We start from the raw sequence: 18187 nt of genomic DNA, 5'->3' as shown, positions 1-18187 counted from the left end.
TAGGTCTGGTTAGGTCTCCTATGGGGTCACTGCTCCTTCCCCTGGGTCACTATGCATACACTACTTTGCATGTGTCCTCCAAGAGTGGAGTCTATTTACCCCCAACCTGTCGAAGTCCTGCAATCAATTCCCACTAGCCTTCAAAGTCTGATTTTCTAGGAATTCCTTCTCCTGTTGCCAGACCCCCAGGTTGAGAAGCCTGATGTGGGGCTCAGAACCTTCAGTCCAGTGCTTGGACTTCTGTGGTATAAGTGTACTCCAATTTGTGAGTTACCCACCCAGCAGTTATGGGATTTGATTTTATTGTGATTGTGCCCCTCCTACCATCTCACTGTGGCTTCTCCTTTGTCTTTGGATGTGGGGTATCTTTTTGGTGAGTTCCAGTGTCTTCCTGTTGATGATTGTTCAGCAATTAGCTGTGATTCTGGTGCTCTTGCAAGAGGGAGAGAGCGCATGTCCTTCTGCTCCGCCATCTTGAACCAATCTCCTACCACAATTTTTTTAAATGGGGAAAAAAGCACCACGGCACAGTATGAAGTTTACTAATAACCAGATTTCAATTTTCAGTTTTCCTATTTAATAACAGAGTAATCCTCTTGAGCCTGTTTTCTGATTTGTCACAATAATTATTGGTAACAATAATAATCAATAATAATGATTTTTGGCAAAGCATTGATGTAAAACTTGAATTAACTAATTTAATCTTTACAAGTCTATGGAACTAAGTACTATAATTGTCTCATTTTACAGACACAAAACTGAAGCACAGAGTGGTTAAGTGACTTGCTTAAAGTCACACAGCTAGTAATTGCCAGCTAAGGTTTGTACCTACATGCCAGACCAAAGGTTTTGAATGTTCATAAAAATGGAGACTATGAAACCTACTTCACAGGGTTGTTTTAGGAATGAAATGCAATGAATCATATCTTTAAACTGCTTAGTACAGACCCCAGCACCAAGCAGATATTCAATACACAGTACGAGGTTCTTACCAGTTATTATACCAATAAAAGCAAAGGCATATTCTCTCTTGTTCTCACTCAAGGAGTGGCTATGTGGGCAACTCTAAGTGTCCAGTAACAATAAAACCTACAGTTTCATTTAGACTGTGCAGATAAAAATGTGTCAATGCATTAAAAAAAACTCTTGTTTTATAATTAGGGTGCCCATGCACTTCTTCCTTGGCCTACAGAGTGTACAGACTAGGCTAACAAGTACTAATTTTTACCAGGCTTTGTCTCTACCTAAGGTCCTGAGTTTTGAGATGATGAGAGCTACATTATAAACTTCTGAATTGTTAAACCCATTTAATTCCCCAAACTTCACATCCCTATCATTTTGGTTCCCACCCAAAAGTGCAGGCCTCTGTATTCATATTACTTCCCTGAAGTCTCATCCACACATTGCTCTTTCTGTTCCTGTGACTTAACTAATCATCACCCCCTTCTCTCCCCATCTTTTTATGACAGCTTCTGAAACCTGCAATCCCTGGTGAACAAACTGTGCTACCTGTTCACAGAATGCTCCCTCTACTGCTTTTTTTAAGGGATACTTGGCTCTTTCCTGCAGACGCTTCTTTACAGCTTACCTCTGTATTATTAGCATCCTCCAGGCTCCTCAACACTGCTTCCACATAGTCCACATAGTCCCCTACGCTCCCCTGCAGCTAGCCCTCTGCTGCTGTGTAACAGCCCCATCCACCAAAATTGTTGGAGCCTGACTCACACTCTAGCTCTTTACCTTAAGACCTTCCATAGCCTGGACGGACAGCCTATGGCTTTGGATGGCTTTTCTCAGCTCCTTGACATTCTAGATGCCATGGCCACACAAGGCTCCTTGTCATCACCTGGAACTGTATCATGTCTGAAGTTTTAAACTCCAATATTATAGTACTTTGACTATAACCTTTTATCCTTCTAGCTTCCTTATTCCCTTACACCCATGCACAGATCTGTTTCTGAATCTCGTTAAGACCTTCAGTCACTTAATTCCTTCATTTTTCTCTTAGTCTATCATTCCTGACCATCTGAACACTCTTTTATAAGCCTCACTGACTCTTTCATATTCCTGTTCTACTGTACCTCACTGTAAAACAACTAATCTGGGTCAAAGCTATCCTTTCTTTGAGTTGTGCCTACCCCTGAGCAGCCAAACAATGCTTGAACACAATCACACATTCATGGACATGAGCACAAACACAAACTTTTTCATTTTTTGTTTGTCTTCGGTCAACTTCCTCTCCTATTTCCCTTAATGACTTTTCCAAACTAATGCCTGACTTAAATCATTCTTCAACCATTCCCTGGCCCACTCAGTGCCTCCTCCCAAAACAGATGATCCTGCGTCCTAATTTACAAAGAAAATTAAGATTAACAGGCAGTATCTCCTTCTACTTTGTCTCTGCACCTGAAAACAACCATATTTTTCTCACCTAGTTTCCTCCAGACTTAAGAGGTATCCTTGTCATACCTCTTAAGAGAAACTTCCATAATCTTCTCCTATCTCCAATATCTACAAGATCTCTTCTAATATCCACTTGGTCTATATACACATCTTATACTTCAAATATAAAACCCTCCATTTATCCCATATTCCCTTCTAGGAATTATTCAATATGATATGAATGTTTGTGTCCCCCCAAAATTCATATGTTGAAATTCTAACCCCCATAGGTGATGGTATTAGTAGGTGGGGCCTTTGGAAGGTGATTAGGTTCTGAGGGTGGTACCCCCATGAATGGGATTAGTGCCTTCTAAAAGAGACTCCAGAGAGATCCCTAGCCCCTTCCGCCAATTGGGGATACAACAAAAATCTGTGACTTGGAAAAGGGCTTTCACCCAACCATGCTGGTATCCACTCGGACTTCCAGCTTCTAGAACTGTGAGCAATACATTTCTGTTGTTTATAAGCTACCCAGCCTGTGTTATTTTGTTATAGCAGCCCATATGGACCTTAAGTCAGTACCCTACTTTCCTCATGTAAATTTCTTGAAAAATGGAAATAACATAGGCCCTATCCCTCACCATTCAGGCCTGAATCTACGAAGTTTGTTTCATGACCTACAACTCTACTTAAACTGATCTTGCTAAGGTCAGCAAAGCCTTCTACCTGGCAAATCCAGTGAACATTTTTCAATCTATTTCTCACAAATCTTATCTGTTACACCTGACATTTCTTTTCAACCTTGAAAACCTTTACTCCTTTGGCTTATATGATGCTGCCTAGTCCTGCTTCTCCTGGCACTGTACCTTCTTGATCATCTTTTCCTCAGCTCATGCCTATCTATTTTACTCCATCTGTTGATATTTTACTCCACCAAGAGTCTGTTATTCATTGTTCCAAAGTTTGTTTATATAATATCATGTAAGTAAAAAAATATGAATGTGGGAAAAAAAAAGAGTAGTTGTTTCCATGAAACAAAGCTGTACTTCTGGAAAGGCTTGATTTAGATGAACTGCTTTAAAAAAGCAGTTTTCAAATTAGGTCTTGGTAAGAAGACTGTAAAGATAGGAGAAAAAACCCTAAAACAGTGAGAAAAGGTATCTTTTTTTCTCAAAGCGGGTGTCATTGGCATTTTGGGCCAGACAATTCTTCATTGTCCAAGACACTACAGGATGTTTATAGTTCCTGGACCCTACATACTAAATGTCATACAGCTCTTCTCCGGTATGACAGTTGTTATGGGCAACTAAACAAAAAAACCTTCACAGATTTCCAGGGAACCTGTACCACCTCTAGTTGAGAACTAATGATAGAAGGATTTTGCACCAGATTTCTTTACAAGTATCTTAACTGCTTGCTCATCTTTGAAGAAACAAACTACAAAAAGTAGAAAATACATTTCAAATATGATTTGCACTCAAAAGATTGTAACACCAATTAGCAGACCCATGGCAAAGAAAAGGTCATGACTGTATATTGTATCAATAGATTAGCATTTTTAAGTTAAATAAAATGTTTTTATTTCCTATTTGCTGTAATCAAATGCTCAACTACTGAGTCTACTGTATTGAACCTCATTTTAGCATATTTTCTGAGAACTGTCATAATTATCTGAGACATTTATTGCATGGACAAAGGCTTAGCGTCCTTGTAGCTTTTAAATATTCAGAAGTTGCCAACTTCAAAAAAATTCAAATAAAAACTCATTACAGAAATGACCATTCTTCTAACCTTGCTGAGGAAATTCTGCCATGAAAAAGTGAGATCCATGTTAACCTGGCAACACATTCATGTTTAATTTGAAACTTTTAAAAAACAATATAACCATTATTGAAACATACTGACAATATTTTTCAATCAAGTATTAAAGTTTTAAAAAGTGTACAGTCTAAACCACTCTTTTCACAATGATAGAGAGAAAATACTCTTTTCTACCTCACTGACAAATATTAAAATTACTAGGCATTAAAGACATTTTGAAGGGTTTTGTTGACCTTTGTCTTACCTCTACAAGCAACACAAAGATTCTGGCCTCCAAATAACAAATAATTTTTAAAATGTAGTTTCTATTAGAAAGAGGTGTACACTGAGAAGACTTTCATCTCTAGCAGCTGTAAGATGTAAATTTAACCCAGAAGGGAAATATTACTAAATTTCTCCACAGGAGACAAATTAGAAATTGTTTATAATCTAATCACCAAAATCAAAAGAAAGATTTGAATAATAGAGCAGAAGGCACTAAACTTGCACAGACAGTCAAAACTATTTGCTTACTTGGCTTCTCTAAATAAATTATAATTACTACAGATGCTTCCATTATTGTCTAATATAAAGTAGCAATGAGGAAACTAGATCAACAAGAATTCTATTTCCAAAAAAATGATTTTAATTTCTTTCCTACAAGTCTTAAGTTAAAAGGAGTCCAAGTAGATGAACTGATATTAGTAGACAGACTGGGAGATCCATTCTAGATTGTGAAGTGAATACAGCATCAATATATATAGTACTTTCTTGTAAAAATTCAAACAATCTTTATTATTAAGTGCATCATACATAGAAAAGAGTATATAAAATGAATATTTACAGGTGAAAGAGAATTAATAAAGTAAATAGCTGCATACCCATCTCTCAGGTTAGGTAACAGATTGTTACCAGAACCCTAATTAATCTTCTGTGTGTCCTCCCCCCACAAACCACTTGCTGTCCCCCACTTCTCCCAGATAACCACTAGCCTCACTCATGTATGTCTTCTTTGCTTTTCTTTGTGGTTTTACTCCTTACATATGTACTCCTAATCTTAAGTCTTGAATAAAGAAATGAAGTTAGCAAGGATTGAAAGAACATAAACAAAGCATAAATAAATATAAGCAAATTTAAAAAACAGAAAAGACATCATTGCACTCATTTCTTGCATGCAAGCACATTCTTCAGGAGTTTTTATTTATATGAAGGATATGTATACTTATATGTCCACTTTTGCTAGTTGAGCAAGCTTCAACTGGGCCAGGTTTCAGCCTTTGCTTGAAGGCATGTGACTTGGTTCTCCTAGCATGCTTTTATTCTTAGCCCTTCTACTGGAGATTCATGCCCCAAGTGCTCTCTTATTACATGATTTGAAAAAATAAATTTGTTTTTCCGTACAAGAACAGCTTTATTTCGTTACAAAATAACTGCTATGAATGGGAGTATTAACAACAATCCAGGTTCATTTGCATGCTCTCCAAACAACTTAGAAAACAGTGTAATGCTACAGTTAGAGCTGTTATTAAGGCTTTAGGAATTGTTACATTTACCTAGGGAAATGATACTTGTTTATACTACATAAGTACAAATTTAGACTACATAATTGCTGATGCTGAAGTTTACTTTTCCACTCCATTTCACTAATCATAATGGAGGTTGATTGTTTAAATCAAAGTTTCACCAGTGAGCAGAAATTCTGGGACCAATTTCACCCTTATAAAGAGTTAATTCAATAAACAGCAAAACCTTTCATAAATAGTTTTCATTGCGTTCATCTCTTTGCCTAGTATCTACAAGGATAAGGAATAAAAGAATAAATATCTATGTACTTTTTTTGGGAATATACTTTCGCCAGACTCCTAAATCTACTCCTCCACTTGTACTTCACGACATTTTTGCTAGTCACCAGATATATAGCCACCTGTCACTGGGTCCAGAGCAGGGAAGAAAAGTGAGTATTCGGTGCTGACAGAGGAATTTCTGAATTATCTGCAAACCTGAGCTAAATAACAGGGCTAAAGGACTATGCTCAGGGCCCTGAAATCAGGATGCTAAATCATATTGCCCAAAGAGGCAATGATTCACTGTACAAAATGCAATTTTTTAATGTACTTACGATAGCCACATTTTTTACAGCCTGCTCGGACACTGTCCTTGTTGCAACCTGAAATACAGTTGGATAACATTTTAGGAGACACATAGATAAGTAATAAGAACAAACATTTCATCACATGGAAAAGCTGAGAAAACCACTTGTTACAGAACTTATTTCTTAAAAAAAAATCATCTCTGACCTAGCTTAGAATACTACTCAATTATTATAATTATTAGAAATCAGTGGAAAAGCTAATTTACTCAAATTATTTCCATGACAAATATTTAAAGAAGATATTTTTCTCTAATTCAACAGAAATGCTGTACTATGGTCAAGAGCTTCAACATTCCAGGAATTCTATAACACTGCAGAAGAAATTCCGGGGTACTCTGGCCTGTCTCTCAAATGTAAAATAATTAACTGACTAGATATATATGTAAACATGCAGGTTAACAAATATTTTTCTGCTTACTCTTAGAAGAAAAAAAATTCTAACTTTCTTAAAGGAATTGGTGAAATTCCAGAAACATACTTTAATTGCTAGGCATTGTAAGAAACATCTCAATTCAGCACTCAAATTTTGACAAGAGAAAATAACTAGTAACATATTCAGTGTGATCAATGTTTAGAAGTAGTTACAGTATCTCTGTATAAATAGTGGTACATACAGGTAATGTTGAAGATACAAATAACAGAGGAAATAAAACTGATTTTTTATTGTGATAACATACATATAACATAAAAATTTACCATCTTAACCATTTCAAAGTGCACAATTCAATGGTATTAAGTACATTCACAATGTTATACAACCATCACCACTATCTATTATTTCCAAAACTTCATCACTATCATCCCAAACAGTCACTGTGCTCATTAAACAATAACTGTCCATTCCCCTTTCCCTCTAGCTCCTGGTAATCTCTATTCTGTTTTCTGTGTCTATGCATTTGCCCGTTCTAGGTATCTCATATAAGTGGAATCATACAATATTTATCCTTTTGTGCCTGGCTTATTTTACCTAGCATAAAGTTTTCGAGGTTCATCCATACTGTAGCACACACCAGAATGGCATTCCTTTTTATGACAGAATAATATTCCATTGTATGTATATGTAGTTGAAACCAAATTTAACCTCCAATAAGGGCTTCCATTAACCAATTAGAGGGCCAGTACAGTATTACTCTATTTCTTAATTAAGGGCATCTAACTCCTAAGTCATTCAAATGGAGGTATCTCAGCTTAATAATAAAGTACATATAGTGCAAATGTAATACATTTAATTTTAAAAGGAAGATCATTTTCAAACCATTTCTTTAATGGTATAAAGTCAAATATTACTCATTTCCCCCTAAAATATACATTGTGAGTTGTTCTAGTAAAAATACAGTCCGTTCTGCTACGATGCTTTTTTAAAAAACATAAATTTGTTCCAATGCATCTGATATAAGAGGGAACAATTTGAGGGCAAAGTGTCCATGAAATACACTAGGTGAATACAGAAACCTGCATCCAGTTGCTCTGAGCCTCAAAACATACATGGACACATCTCAAACATTTCTAGCAACTTCAGTTCACCATGTGTGCTGTGAGCAGCACCCACCCACATCTGGTGTTATAACTTCCCATCTGATTTTGTATTATTACCTTCCTACCACTACTTCAGAACAACTCATAAGCTACAATTCTTCTGAACTCCTGCGGGCCTCTCACTGTTGTCGCCTCCCCCGTTGTGGATGCGCAGGCTCGGCAGCCATGGCTCATGGGCCCAGCCGCTCCGCAGACCAGGGCACGAACCCGCGTTCCCTGCATCAGCAGGCAGACTCTCAACCACTGCGCCACCAGGGAAGCCCAACTCCAGGTCTTTTAAAAGGTATAGTGTCCTGTTTATTGCAGTATTTATGTATCTTTTAACCAATTAACATATGCAGATAGGTTCCTATGATTTTTTATGTATTGCTGATGAAGTTTTTGAGTGTTGTGCCCCAACCTTATTTTTTTTTTCCATAAACCTTGTGGGTTTTATTGCAGAGTGTAGAAACACATAAGCTGCATTGTAGCAGAACTGTGGTATAAAACTGGATTAATAATACAATCAGGCTCTTTCGTTATGAAATAACTGCACGTTGAAAAAGATGCTCAGAGAATCCAGATCAATGTTAAGTCTGTTCCCACAGAAACCACAGACACTGAATAATACTGAACAAAACTGTGCTAAATGCACCATTACCTCTCCTACAACAAACTCAAAATGTTGCAGTGGACAGATTCGAAATGATCTCATCTCAGCATGTATTAGAAATTAACTCATCTTTGACTAAAGCCATCAATAAAACTTATCATTCAAGTATCTATTTTTAGAATGAACAAAATATGAAACTTTTTCAGAGCAGTTCGTCTTCTTTAACAAGGTTGTAATTTTTACATGAAAGGGAAGTATAATAAGAACTCTAAATAATTTCATATCAGCTATTTCCTCACCAGCCTTTGGCTAAATTAAGATTTCAAGCTTCATTTGTCTATCATTTTCACAACTGTCTGGCCAACTAAATACTTTTACCTGGAACTTTGAATCCGATGCAACAGATATAGCAAATCTGAGACAAGTGACAATGAAATGGGGACAGTTAGTTCATTCTGCTGTCAGGATCCAGTTTCTAGTGGTAGTAATGCCACTGGCAGCAGCAACCCTAACCAGGTCTAGGCCTGTGCAGGATCTTGGCTACGAGTTCCCTTGCTCTTGTTTATTTTCTGAGCCTCTATTATCCACCCTTTTCTTAGAGTCTGTGAGCTTCCTGGTATCTTTCCTTTTCTGCTTAAGTTAACTAGTCAGTTTCTGTTGTCTGGAACAAGAACTCTGCTGATACAATGGTACTTGAGATCCATGTCAGGCTGAACAGCAAGACTATAAGGGAGGCCCTGACTCTGACAAGTTATCCATTTCCCCATCTTAGGTTCCCGTGCTGTTCTTTGTTCCACTCCTCTTCAAAGTTTGCTAGACTAATAGACCCTGCCTCCCTCGAAATGTTCCTACAATCCGAAAGCCATTAAATAATCATGACCTATAATTCAAAAGCCATCAAATAAAAACTTACAAATTTGGCTACATATCGGTAATATATTTCCCCCTAACCCCCACCTACGCCTCTGAGGGTGGCAGGGCAGCAACATACCAAAGAGATATGCTGCAAAATTCCAGAGGCGCCTCGGTGAGTGAGACATGGGACAGGTGACCTAGGTCTTGAAGGTGTGGCAAGAGGTTCTGGAATGGAGGATTCTGGGCCAGTCATGGAGAACCGGAAGCTACAGCAGAGATGATGGAATTCAAGGAAACATCCTTGCTTTGGTGAATGGAGATTTCTTCAGTGGACACTTGGTACCAGCTCTGAGAGCCCTTACCCCTGCCTATTTCCTGCTATGATGTGGGTCAGATGTATGTATTCTCTATCACATCAGAAGAACAGTGCTAATGTGTCTCACTCTTGTGAGCATCCTAATAAAGAACACATATACTCATTAAAAAAAAAATTTGGCTACATAACAAAATCTGAATGGCAAAGACCACCAAAAGCAAACTCAAAAGACACATGAAAACTTGGGAAAAAACATTTGCAACTCATAGCACCAACAAAGGGCAATTATCCCCACTCTATAAAACCCACCAAAGCATTAAGAAAAAGATCAATGACCAATAGGAAAAAAATGGGCAAAGGAACTGAACAGAAAGTTCACAGAAAAGGAAATAGAAACAACTCTGAAACATACAGAAAGATGCTCAGCCTTATTCATAATAAATGAAATGTACATTAAAATCTAAACTGGGATTCCATTTTCACTTATCAGAACAGCAAAAATTGAAGAGGGTGTGGGGGGACATACGCACATGTATCGCTCATAGGAGCCATAGAAAGTAAGCTGACAAAATCTATTGGAACTACCAGTGTACATACTCCTTTGATACAGCACTTCCACATCTGGGAATTAATCCACTCAATTTACTTGCACAAATGCATACAGGCTTATGTGCAAAGTTATTCACTGCAGCATTGTTTGTAATAGTAAAAAAAAGTAGAAATAATTTAGTCACCAATTTTGGTATAAAAGAATAAGGATGTTCTTTATTTAATGATATGCAATGATCTCTAAGATATAAAGAGAAAAAAGCAAACTGTAGAACAGTGTTTATGGAACGTTGGCATTTGTATAAAAGAAAGGAAATTATATATATATATATATATATATATACACGTTATATATAATATAGATTATATATATAATGTATATATCCCTACACACTTACATATACTATAGATTATATATAAATAGAGATATGTAAAGAAAAAAATCTCTGCAAGGATATATACATTGGTTACCTGAAGAAAGGAGTTCTGGGTCCAGGGGGAGAAAGGGTGAGAGACACGTCACTATAGACCTTCTATATCTCTAAAATGTGAAACGTGAATGAACTGCCTTCTCAAAAACCAAACTCAGAAACTTCCTTAGCCCCAACACTAAGAAGAGGTGTTGTCATGCAAGCATTCTTTGACAAAAGGCAATGATTGCACTTGTAAATTCTTCAGAGAAGCTACAGTGCAGATTTTCAACAAAATTTTATTAACTGATAGTTTTAGGAACATATTGTAGAGGTCTTTATTTATTGTATTTGTTATATGTTAACAAAGCCTTACTCCGATCTAGAATTCTGTTGAGCTTGAGTGGCAGGGGTCCTTCCTCTCCCAGTAACTTAAAGGACTAGAGAATGTCAGTTTCTTTAGATTTGGGACCATGCTACATTTTGTATACAACTTGATGCCTAGCATTGCGTAGAGTTGCTAGGAGGTCCTCAACAAGCCTTTGTTGCTTTGAGGTTATAAATTTAAGAAAATACTTCAACAGCTGGGAATCAGTAACTTCTATTGCTCCCAATTGCCAGCTATGAAACTAGTGCCTGCAGTGTCACTGGTCCACCTGAGGCATGACAGGCACTAAAAGAAAAGGAATAAAAGGGCAAAAGAAATGAAAATAATGATTGCTGGGAAGGGGGAAATGACAGAAGCACAGGGAACTTTCTGGGATGATGGAAATATTCAAAATCTTTATTATATATACAATTCTTCAAGCTGTACATTTGTGATTGTGCATTTTATTTTCACATATATGAATTATACTTTAGTAGCTAGCATAAAATGAAAAAAAAGTAATAGTAGGACAAGGAAGGAAGCGAAAAGAGAATCATTAAAAAAGATGAAAAAGCAGGGACAAAATAAAAGGAATGAGAAAACGTGGGACAAAGGGATGGAGTGTTCCTGACAGTAGCCTCAGGCTGTTCAGTGGCCCCGAAAGGTATGGCAAGCCATCATACTGACCTCAATTTATTCTCTTGAAATTTCACATCACCTGTTTCCAAAGTCAACAATTTTGTCACTGGGAACTTTAACAGTGATGCTTGGAACTTAATATTATATTTCTCTCGTGCTGTATATTTTAGATTTTAGGGAAGCCTGTAAAAGCTTTCTTTATAATTAAAATATTTTCTGTAATCATTTAAATTTAAAAGTAAACAGCTTAAGTAACAAAGTTTTCTTTGTAGTAAGTAATTAGCAATTGTAATCACCTCTGTCCATTCTTTTCATTTTTAATTTGATTAGATTCAAATTAGATTCCTTTTCTGTTTTGTAAAACTTTAAATTTTACATTTGGTTACTCAATAATAATTTTAGTTATAATTTGGTGACGCTTAAAGATAACTTCAATTTCTTCTGCTTTTAAAATTCAAATCGTGGCCAGATTTTATACCATAGAGGTGCTACATAATATGTATATAGCATATGTACTCTGCTAAAGTTGAATGCAGAGTAAAATGCCATGTATTTAAACTTTTCCACTGCTTTATATTAAGAATTTATAGATATAATCCTTTCTTTGGGATCCCCAAAGATTGTACTGAAGGCAAAACAGAAAGAACAGCAGAAATAAAAAATTCTCTGCATACAAAAAAATAGGTTAAATGAGTTCCCTGATGTAAAACATTTTAAAAGAGCAGATGTCCCCACCTTCAGTTAAAAATGCCTTCATAATCATTTGACCCTCAAAAGAAGAGATAAAAGTAAATCAAAGAATTGCTTATTTTAAACTACTGGCATGAAAGAGCTAACATTTAAGTAAATGTATAAAATGCTTTCACTTGCTTGCCTCACAAAATACAAATAACCTGTGAAGAAAAAGGCTATAGATATTACCAGTTTAAGATAAGAAGAGACATGGAGAAGTTTAATTCACTATCTAATGAAACAGAATCAAGACTGCTGTCTAGTTTAGTCTGTTTACTTTAGTAACAGATTCTGCTCAGCAGCAATTCTAGTGATCATCCCTCTAAATATTATTTACCTATTTATTTACCTATAACAGGCATAACTCTGAAATAGATGTGAGAGAAACCGTAAACGTGAATAAAGTTCCTATACTAGAGGAAACTTACAATATACTAGGTTATCTAGGCTAATGCATCCACAGCTGTAAGGCATGCTAGACTGTGCCAGTTTAAAGACATATAGCTCCATTAGTAAGCAGGAAGAACTGGCTGGCATAACTTTCCACTGAGAGATCAGGAAAGCTTCCCGCAGGTAGACATGGACAATAGAGCAGGGACAGTGATAACAAAAGCGTGTAGGTAGAAAAGCACAGAGGTTCTGAGAATAGTTGGCCAGGTCAGAAGACTGCAGAATGCATGAGAGCAGTGGTGGGAGGAAAGGGCAGCAAGAGTGATTTCGGCTGTGCTTAGGAAGTGTGTACTTCATTCTTGCAGAGATGGGGAGCTTTGGCATTATAACAGTTTAGAAGCGAAGGAAAGCTTAGTCATCAACTCCTTCACCACAGAGACAAGGAAACTGAGCCTCTGAAAGGTTAAGGTGCTTGAAAAGAAATACAAAATTCACAGATATGGGTCAAGAATTAAGTTCCTGTCTCCCAGGAATGACAGGATCAGGTACATGACTTAGGAAAAGTATTTCAGGATAAACGTGCCACATAGACTAGAGAAAAAAGAAATTGTGTATAGTATAGTTTAGGAGTGAAAAGAATTTGGATGTAGCATAATTTAGAATCCTTCTATTACTAAGTTGCAATAGTAACCTGTTAAGAATTTGACACACTTTGATAGCCGAATGTAATGTTAATTTGGCTATAGGAAATTCACTATCTTGGCTATATAGATTTCACTGAAGGAGGGAGGGAGTGAGAGGGAGAGGGAGGGAGAGAGGGAGAGAGAGACAGAGACAGACAGAGAGACAGAGAGACAGAGAAAGTTTTCCTGCCAACCACATCAATAACATACATTGCCACTTGTGCCAGGTAACTCTTCATTGGGAATGGTTAATTATTAACATGAATGTCAGAACTAATTTCAACAACTGTGAATGGTAAAAGCAGTTTTAAAAGAAAGTAAACTTCACTTAGTTTCAGTGTCTTTAAATGTCATTTCTTTAATAACAACTATAAGTCTATGATTTCTCTAAGTAACAGAGTACACATTTCACTGTGTTACCTACACAATAGTTACACACACTGCTATGGAAAAACAGCTAAAGTAGGTGACCATAAAATAGATGAGGCTGATTATCATTTGTGGAAAGCAACCTCAGTACTTTATAGTCATACCTTGTAATAATCACTAGCAGAACCACCCAAAAAATGCCATGCTGGATCCATATGAGCATTATACCTAAAAATAAAAGAGCATTCTTGTCCTGCTTGATGATTATCTCCAAAGATTTCTGATGGAGCCCTATTTTCCTGTAATACACTGCCTGGATCAATCATCCAAGAAATTACCTTAACATTTTCCGTATTTTCTAACGGCACTTGCATTGTACTTTTACAGTGCTGTCATGCCTATTATTTCAATTTTTTCTGGGTTTAAACAGTTTATGTCTTACCATCTAGCTTAATGGCACAATTTAAGATTATTACACTTTGAAGCATTATTTTGAATTGAAAGAAGGTTAACATATCTATAACACTAGTCTAAGTTTAAGGGAATTTCAATAAGGACTTTAAAAAATCACTTTTGTCTTCTTTCTTAAGCAGCACATTACATTTTCATTACTAGACTTAAGTTTTATGAGGACACAGATTGTGACATACCTATACCATGTAGATGCTCAAAATGCTTGCTCAAATAATGAAACCAACAGTGACAGCAAGTCAACTCTGGATGCATTTGTGTGTGGCCAAAGTCATCAGGGCTGACTTGGCCTATCAGGATGCCTAGGCAATCTACTGTGCAGACTGGACTTCCTCTGCTGGCCCCTTATAATGTTGATATTCTCCGGGCTCCAGCCACAGAACTTCCCTCCACACTCTATGCACTCCACCTGAGCAAAGGCTTCCATTCCCATGGCCTATTACATGTGTGGATGATACCAAATTGTTCTTTGATTCTGGCTTCCTTCCTAAGCTACAAATTTTCTCTCTTAGTGTCTATTAGATATTTCCATTCCTATCTCTTACTATTAGATATTTCCATTCCTTGAGTACATCTCAACACAAGCCCCAACTGAAGTCATCATCATCCCCCTAAATACTGTTCCTTCTCAGGTGTTGCCTATATTAGTAAATAGCCCCACCCAGCCCCACTAACAGTGAAACCCAGGTATACCTCATTTCCCATCTTACCTACAGTGAATATATCGTATCGCTGATTCCCAGTGATTCTACCACCAGAAATATATCTCCAATCTATCTGCTTCTCTCCTTTTCTTTTTTTATTTTTTTTGCGGTACGCGGGCCTCTCACTACTGTGGCCTCTCCCGTTGCAGAGCATAGAGCTCCGGACGCGCAGGCTCAGCGGCCGTGGCTCACGGGCCCAGCCGCTCCGCGGCATGCGGGATCTTCCCGGACCGGGGCACGAACCCGTGTCCCCTGCATCGGCAGGCGGGCTCTCAACCACTGCGCCACCAGGGAAGCCCTGCTTCTCTCCTTTTCTAATGAGACCATCCCTGAGGCATCATCAGAGCTTACCAGAGTTACTCCTAACTGGCGACTCTGTCTCCAAACTAGCTCTCCTTCAATCTACTGTGCAGCCAGAATGCTCTCTCCATAATGTGAATGTTTAAAAATCCTTAAATATCTTACTATGGTCCTTAGGAAAACATCCAAACTCCTTGTCATGGCTTAAAACATCCTGTAAGAACTGGAAATTGCCTTGTAAGTTATACTAAAACACAGCAAAATGGATAAGCACATGGGGTCTAGAGGAGCCAGACTGACCCATCACTTCCTAGCTATCTCAGTCAAATTACTTGATTTCTATGTCCCTCAGTTCCTCATCTGTAGAATGGAAATAGTAACACCGAACTCACAGTGTGGGTGCAAATGTTAAATGAGATAAAATACAATGCTTGACAGTGTCTGACACATCCGGCACACAGTAAATGCTTAGTAAATGTTAGCTACTGTTATCGCTCTAGTTAATTTCTCACTTCTCTTCCATTTGTATTCTTAGTTCCATCCATAGTGCACATCTTTCATTTCGTCTTCTCACACATTTCTTCTTCCTTTGCATATCCAGTCCCTCTGGCTACAACTCCCCCTCCCACAATTCTTCAGGTCTCATCCTAAATGCCACATCCTCTGGAAAGTCCTTCTGGTCCCTCCAGTCTCCTGTTACGTGCCCTTACTACGTGCTCCTCAAGTGTTTGTATTTTCCCTGCCTTACACTTGTCAGACTTTCTGGTACTTTCTTTTCACTGCTAAATTGTAAGTTCAGTGTGAAAGGCAACTGTATTCCCAGTGCCTAGCACAGAGCCTAGCATGCAGTACGCCTTTAATAAAAAGTTATGTGTATGAATGAGTGTATCTTTCCTCTCCTACAATGCCCCCCCCCCACTGCTCCTCCTGAAACTGCAGTTGGTAGAACAGCACTACCTTCCCATAACAGCTATCTGTAAAATACAGTTCAGTAAAGGCTGCCACAGAACAAACGTGGTCAAATAATACTGGGAAGCAAAGTTGCTTCTGAACCACAGCAATTCTCAGCATCTTTTTTATACTATAGGCGTTGTGAATCTCCAAGTTGTGTGAGTGGGGGGCCGGGGGGAGCGGTGTATATTTCTCAAAATATCTCCTGCAACCAGCGTTGGAAGGAACCATACGCATAAATCAAAAAATCTCCTTCTTTTACAGATTCAGAAACTGAGGCCCGGAAGGGCAAAGCGACCGGTCCAAGGCCACACAGCAACTACATTCAACAAGGAAGAGAGAGAAGTAGAACCCCAGACGCCCATTTCGGCCCTTCCAGTACAAACAATGCCTATGGCTACTTGGGTTCGCAGGTGTTGCCACCTCAAATTTTATTTTCAAGCTATACTAAAGGTCAGTTTTCCTCGGCCAACCGCCTCCTAGGCCTACAATTACTCGTCTGTCTGCAACACCCCTCCCCCTCCTCCACCCTATATATACTTTCCCTGTGGTCCATCCGGTGCCCTGGGAGATTGACTGGAGTGGGGGAGATAGTTTCTTTCCTTCTCTCTTTCCTTCAGAGTTTATTTTTGGACTGTAAACTTTTTCCCGTAAACCAAGCAAACCTGCTAATTTTAACGCCTTCGCCTTTGAGCTCTATTCCTTACCCCAGCGCACTCCACCCTACCTTACCCGCTCCCTCCCTCGCCCAGACCCTGGGTCTTTACCTGGAACTGCCATGGCGCTGGTAAGAGGGGTCTCGGGACCCCTGGGCTTTCGAGAGGGTGCTCGCTTCCCGCTGGCCGCGAGGACAACACACAGCTAGGACGGCTTCTTCCTCCCACCGGCGCCGCGGCACCCAGGTGACAGTCGGGGAAGGCCCTAAAAGTCTCCGGCGATAGCGGAACCAAGTAGCTGCTGCTCTAGTTTCTGGGGGAATTCTATTGTAGACTCACTCGGTCCGAACCATTACTGCCAGCTTCCAGGGGTTTAATGGATTTGCACACGCGTGGAGTGAAGTAAACAACACCAAGACTTACGAATTGTTGTCTTAAAAATTGTAATACAAATTAAATTAATCTATAGGGGCTTAAAAATCTTTTTCTCGATTCCCTGGAGGCTACTGGAATTCCCCCTTCTCAGGATTAGCGGTGCTCGGGTCCGGGAGCAACATGGCAGCATTCGTGAGGCGCTGGCTTTAGAAGGAGAGCGTTTGGTGTCGCTGCCTTGCGGGATTTTGACAGGTTGGAGCTTTCCACGACCTCCCGATTTAAGGAAGCGTGTACCGATAGGTGGACAGCTTTAGTTATCGACCGTTCGCTCTCATCCCCACTTAGGAGCAGAGTCCTGAGCGCTGACCAGCATGAGCAACATTTACATCCAGGAGCCTCCCACGAACGGGAAGGTGAGCGTCATCTAGGGTACCTGGGCTCCCCAAAGCGATATCTCACTGATTAAAGGAATTCTGGGGTCCTAGGGTTGGAAGAGATTAGAAGTCTTGTCCTTACCCCTGCCTCTGAACAGGATTGCATCGAAAGCCATATACTGGCACTTCTCAGCACGTAATTGAAAAAGTCCTCAAGTGGATATTCCTCCATCTGCCAACCTCCTGGCCCTACTTGGCTTCAACCTAACTCTGCAGGCGTTGTCTAGGGTCGTAGGTAAAAAGCCAAGTATATTTTTTAAATTGACTTTTTTTTTTTTTGCTTAATTTGGAGATCGCGCTTTCTCCATTTCTTCTACAATCCTTTATTGAATGCCTACTAGGCACCAGGTGCTGGGGATATAAAGATGGATAAAACCTAGTTGTTGCCCTAGAAGAGCTAATGGTTTAGTTTGAGAGGCAGGCAGGTAAAGAAAAAAACCTTATATGTTTGGTAGGCGTTCTAATGGAGAGAGGAGCATATTGCTTTGGTAGTACTGAGAAGTTAGCAACTGGGAAAGTAGGGA

The 18187-nt window shown here is 38.7% G+C and overlaps 2 protein-coding genes across 3 annotated transcripts in view; one reads left to right on the top strand and one right to left on the bottom strand.

Annotated features, from left to right (window-relative positions):
• SREK1IP1 (SREK1 interacting protein 1) overlaps window positions 1–17121 on the bottom strand; it is a 55362-nt gene extending 38241 nt beyond the window's left edge. The window contains exons 1-2 of one of the 2 annotated variants that reach the window (XM_007445641.1): window positions 16966–17098; window positions 6302–6349 (exon numbers count right to left, since the gene is read on the bottom strand). In XM_007445641.1, coding sequence (XP_007445703.1) covers window positions 6302–6349; window positions 16966–16978 — 61 coding nt within the window. In that variant the 5' untranslated portion in view covers window positions 16979–17098. Of the gene's footprint in view, window positions 1–6301; window positions 6350–16965 lie in introns of both variants that reach the window. The other variant, XM_007445642.1, reaches the window with a different exon arrangement.
• A 324-nt stretch (window positions 17122–17445) lies between these two features.
• CWC27 (CWC27 spliceosome associated cyclophilin) overlaps window positions 17446–18187 on the top strand; it is a gene marked incomplete at its 3' end in the record, with an annotated part of 161935 nt that continues 161193 nt past the window's right edge. Inside the window, exon 1 of the mRNA XM_007445648.1 lies at window positions 17446–17642. Coding sequence (XP_007445710.1) covers window positions 17601–17642 — 42 coding nt within the window. The remainder of the gene's footprint in view (window positions 17643–18187) is intronic.

This window comes from Lipotes vexillifer, unplaced genomic scaffold (genome assembly GCF_000442215.2).
Source record: "Lipotes vexillifer unplaced genomic scaffold, Lipotes_vexillifer_v1.1 scaffold563, whole genome shotgun sequence".
Classification (NCBI taxonomy): Eukaryota; Metazoa; Chordata; class Mammalia; order Artiodactyla; family Lipotidae; genus Lipotes; species Lipotes vexillifer.
The sequence above is the reverse complement of the archived record's forward strand: the minus strand, read 5'-3'. Positions and strand labels throughout refer to the sequence as shown.